At 43.4% G+C, this 5,375-nt stretch overlaps 1 protein-coding gene across 1 annotated transcript in view; it reads left to right on the forward strand.

Moving 5' to 3' along the window:
• Positions 1–5,125, forward strand: part of LHX3 (LIM homeobox 3) — a 10,797-nt gene extending 5,672 nt beyond the window's left edge. Inside the window, exons 3-5 of the mRNA XM_006016937.1 lie at positions 1,012–1,231; positions 2,206–2,377; positions 4,707–5,125. Of these exons, the coding sequence (XP_006016999.1) occupies positions 1,012–1,231; positions 2,206–2,377; positions 4,707–5,125 (811 nt within the window). The remainder of the gene's footprint in view (positions 1–1,011; positions 1,232–2,205; positions 2,378–4,706) is intronic.
• The last annotated feature ends 250 nt before the right edge of the window (positions 5,126–5,375 follow it).

Here is a 5,375-nt window from a genome sequence, read left to right on the forward strand (position 1 = left end):
TTTTCGTGTCGTGTCTCCCTTTGCTTTTGCCTCCATCCACACACCCCGCAGACACAGCCCTGCATTAGCCCCGGGAATCAGACTTTTCTTCTTCTTCTTTTTTTTTTTGCTTAGACCCAGGAATCAGACTATTCTTTTTTATTTATTTATTTATTTTCTTAGTCCCAGGAATCAGACTTTTTTTCTTCCTTTTTTTTTTTGCTTACACTCAGAAATCAAACTTTTCTTCTTTTTTTTTCTTCTTTTTTTTTTTTTTGCTTAGACCCAGAAATCAGACTTTTTTTTTCTTTTTTCTTTTGCTTAGACCCAGAAATCAAACTTTTCTTCTTCTTCTTTTTTCTTCCTTTTTTTTTTGCTTAGACCCAGAAATCAAACTTTTCTTCTTCTTCTTTTTTCTTCCTTTTTTTTTGCTTAGACCCAGAATTCAGACTTTTTTTTTCTTTTTTCTTTTGCTTAAACCCAGGAATCAAACTTTTCTTCTTGTCTTTGTTTGCTTAGACCCAGGCATCAGACTATTGTTTTTTACTTTTTTTTTCTTAGTCCCAGGAATCAGACTTTTTTTCTTCTTTTTTTTGCTTTGAGCCAGAAATCAAACTTTTCTTCTTTTCTTTGTTTGCTTAGAGCCAGGAATCAGACTTTTCTTCTTTTTTTTTTTTTTGCTCAGCTGTGTTATGCCCTTCCTTTCCCTTCGACAACTGCCTGGCGGCGGGTGGATCAGGCTATACTCCCGCTATTTCTTCTATTTTCCTCTTAACTCATCCGCTGCTTGCCACTGTCAGAGACTGGCTCCTGGGCTGGACAGACCTTTGGTCCATCTCAGCATGGCAGTTAGGTTTCTTCCCTTCCATCTGCTAGTCTGAATACCAGGGACATTTTCTTTTTAAAGGGGAGAAAAAAAAGGGAGGGAGGTGATCACAGGCTAGTGCATCTTTTAGTGTCCTTCCAAACTGCTGCCGGCCCCGATGCCATAACTGGAGATGTCCGCTCCAGGCCCTGCGCCCGTCTTCATAGGGCTTTGAGCCACTCTTGGTCTCCTTGGCTCATGGAAATAACGCTCCGTGTCTTGGAAATGTTTGCAGAAGCAGAATCGACAGCAAAGAGGCCCCGCACCACCATTACGGCCAAACAGCTGGAAACCCTGAAAAATGCATACAACAATTCCCCCAAGCCAGCAAGGCACGTGAGAGAGCAGCTGTCCTCAGAGACTGGCCTGGACATGAGAGTCGTGCAGGTGAGACAAGGGATGGTGGTGCCTTCTCCCCCCGCTGGGCTTTCATCTGGTGACAGGGTAGCCCAGATGCACCCAAACAGGGCCCTTTGCACCCACCCATTGCAGAATCCCCCAAAGTCCTTTAACATCATTAGCTTTATATATTTATGGGCTCTTACATGCCATTTGGACTCAATGAGGTTGAACCAAGAAGTCTTCCACGATTAATTCCCGCTGCCGCAATTCCTCTGCTCGAGCACTGATAGCTGGCCGTCCCTGAATTATTTTTTTCCTGAATGTTTTTGGAATAATTTTTCAAAGCCTCTCTCCCCAGACTATCCCCATGGACTTCACCGAGAGCCTGTAGTGGCTACACACAATCACTGATTTATCATAAGATCCTCTTTGTTCAAGTGGGTTGCAACACTTTCATTTTTTTTTCCAGTCATCGTTTTAAATTTTGATGAAGCGGGGGAATCACTGTCTTGTTGGTTTTGCCCTCACTTTCCTTTTTCCTTAAAAAAAAAAAAAAATCCAAAGCAGGTTGAAATTATTTTCATGTTCAACATTTTAATAAAATTCATTGCCACGTTGAGTTTTGGCACTAAATATAACCCTGAAGGAATTTAAATGGTACCTTCACACTTTGTATCATTGCAGTTCAGCTCTTACAAGTGTCTTCCCTAGTCCAAGGCTCTAAACTCATGATTTCCCGTGCATGTTCAGACCCCCGTTGACTTCCATCATTGGGGCAGTGGTGAACTGCTTGAAACGCAGGTTAGGTTTTTTTATTAGGGGAATTAAGTGTCTTTCTACTGAAAAAAAAAAAGAGGTGTCATTAAAAAAAACAAAACCAAACAAACACCTGGGTGCAAAGAAATGCATTTGGCAAAAAATATTCATGTTCACATCAAGACAAGGGAAGCCAACATTTTCTTTGGAAAATTAAAAACTGCTCTGGTTATTTCTTCCCTTTGCTTTGCTTTGTTGGGCAGGTGTGGTTCCAGAACAGACGGGCCAAGGAAAAAAGGCTAAAGAAAGATGCGGGGAGGCAGCGGTGGGGGCAGTACTTCAGGAATATGAAACGGTCCCGAGGGAGCTCCAAGTCTGACAAGGACAGCATTCAGGAGGAAGGGCCGGACAGCGATGCCGAGGTGTCCTTTACAGGTAAGAGGAAAGCGATTCCAGCGCGTATCTGGGGTGACACTTGCTGCAGAGATCACACCAGGGCAGAATTCAAGGCTGGAGGGAAATTGAAGTTGCTTGGTCTCGTGGTGACCCTGCGAGCGGGGGTCACTCATCATCACCCGGCTGCCGTTTTCACGCGCTTCTTCCGAGCAGTGTTTTTCATTGCACGTTTCTTTAATTCTTTCCATGCCATTTACCCGCTAAGCACTTCCTGACCCAGCAGAGTCAAAGAAAGCAAATGTCTGATGCAGGTAAATCAAACTGGGAACAAAAATGCAAATGCATGCCAGGAAAAAAAAATGAAGGCAGCCACAACTGGATCCCCAGTCGGCGACATAGGGACTGCCATCAGTAGCTTCCCGTTTGGAAGAGCAGGCAACTGGGATTTGTTGCTTTTGAGAGACACTATCCACAGGCTGCTTAGTCTGGAGTTTTTTAATGCATGGACTATGTCACAATTGTAAAAGCAAAAAAACAAGAAGAACTTTACTTAGGATTTATCCAGGCAGGAGATCTTTGACTGAAGAAACTTTTTCTATGGAAGGAGTTTATATATGAATCGGTTCAAAAGAACAAAATCTCCCAAATAGCTGCATAGTGCGTCTATATGAAAGATGTCTGTAAGATGGGATGTTCTTCATCCTGTTTAGTATTTTTTTGTTGTATTTTTATTTCATACAATTATTACATGTAGGAATTTTCCCCTTATTCATCTTTTGGGGGTAGTGGGGAAGGGGTTGTTCTTCCATCTATTTATGTTGAGTGGCTATTTTTTCCCCCTTTTCATTGTTTTGGGGTATTTCTCTCGGGATGTCAAGCTTCTTAGGAGAAGAAATGTTATTCAAACATAATTAAATCAAGAAAGGGCTTAAGCTTCAGCACATAAGTAGCTTCCGCTAACTTTGCCCTAAATTATTGCTAATAGACTACAGTAGGGCTTGTATATACCTTCCTGCATCGGCAAATCATTCTGTGAGCAAGATGCAGCCCCGGGTGAAGGAAGCCTTGACCCCTGTTGCTTGCTGCAGGTTTAGCCCTTGTCGTTGGGGAGTCCCTTTGCCCATTCGTGAAGCCTGGTGGTCACTTATCTGCTCGGGAGCATCTAGTGCCTCTGTTTAAAATACTTATATGGCCCACATTACCCTAATTTCCAACTGCCTCCCCATGTTTAATACATGTATCCACACAGTACCACTGAGAGATGAGAAGTTCTGTTAGCCTCATGTTACAGATGAGCGCAGGAGGAAGAGTTGGGCCAGATCCTAAAAGGAAGTCAGGTCCCCGTCTCCTACTGAGTTCCTATCCGCAGTACCGGTGCCTCTGAAAATCTGCCTGTAAGTGATTTGGCCATGGTCACTCAGGAAGTATAACCACTTGCTCCTAGCAATCCTTGGTCACAGGCTTAGTGTCCCAACTACTATATATCTATATCTATACATCTAGATATATCTATATATCTAGATCTAGATATATAGATAGCTATATCTATATGCAGTCTGAAATTTCAGCATGTCTATTGTGTCCCTGCCACTGTGTTAGACTTTCATGCCTGTTCATACATGATGCTGCACGTCAGCAATGTTCACTGTCAACTTCCCATGACTTTGCTAGGAAAATATTAAACACTCACTTAATACTACAAACAGGTTTACATACTAGGTTATCCAGCTCAATGCAGTAAAGGGTCTAATAAATGCAATTACCAGTTTTCTGGTAACTAAGCAAGGCACTGATTTTTTTTTTTAAGTGATCCAACTCGATTGCATTGGCCTGTTTCTGAGCAACCAAATGCCACTGAGATCTTAATTGCTTTTCCTGAGTAATGGATAGTTTTTCTTTGGGTGATTCCCTTATATCAGTGAGGGTTCCTATTGCTCTTTGAGCAGTAGTGAAAAATCCCCAACCAGAAAAGGAACAAAGCACAACAACAGAAAGAGGCAGATCTCAAGTGCCTTGGCTCAGTTTTTCCTTCAAGTACATATTTATTTAGTTACAGCCTTATTTTTAGCAGCTCTGTTCCATACACTTTAAAAAGAAAAGCCTAGATGATTTAAACTCTAGCACCTGTGCTCAGAAAAAAAAAATCCCATTGGCTTCTCTGACCCTAGACAGAACAAAAATTAAAAAGTGGCCAGACTAACATGTGGCTAGGCTAACATCATCACAAGGTTTGGTAAGACATGCCACATCTCTAGGCCCTCTGTCTTTTATTATTATAACGATAATAATTATTATTATTAGCACGGCATTCAAGATTTCCGATCGTGTTGTCTCCATCCCCAGTAAAACAAGCCCGTTTCCCTTTCAGACGAACCCACTATGTCAGAAATGAGTCACTCCAATGGGATTTACAGCAACCTAAACGAAGCGTCTCCTGCTTTGGGGAGACAAGCTGGGACCAACGGCAGCTTCTCCTTGGAACACGCTGGCATCCCAGCTCAGGACCAGTACCACGACCTCCGATCCAACAGCCCCTATGGGATACCCCAGTCGCCTGCTTCTTTGCAGGCCTTACCAGGTCACCAGCCATTACTCTCAAGCTTGGTTTATCCAGACAACGGTTTGGGCATCATGGCTCAAGGAGGACAAGGTGTTCCCCAGCCAATGAGAGTCTTAGGTGGGAATGGACCCAGTTCAGATCTCTCCACGGGAAGCAGTGGAGGGTACCCAGATTTCCCAGCAAGTCCTGCCTCTTGGCTAGATGAAGTCGATCATGCCCAATTTTGATACAGGACCCAATACGAGGGGGGCGGGGCGGGGAGGGAAAGGACTTTGGGCTACCGAGCCTCATCTACTACTGGGGCAAAAAATAACTTCCGAGAGGTGAAGAAAAGATAGTTACTTGGAGAAAGAAAGGCAGATGTGCTCTCCGAAGGCGGCCCAGCAGTGGGTGAGTGAGAGACAATAGACTGAGGGATCACATCAGAAGGACTGGCTTCAAACCCATCCCAGCAAAACTGACCGTTGCATCTACCGA

Source organism: Alligator sinensis, unplaced genomic scaffold (genome assembly GCF_000455745.1).
Source record: "Alligator sinensis unplaced genomic scaffold, ASM45574v1 scaffold611_2, whole genome shotgun sequence".
Taxonomy (NCBI): domain Eukaryota; kingdom Metazoa; phylum Chordata; order Crocodylia; family Alligatoridae; genus Alligator; species Alligator sinensis.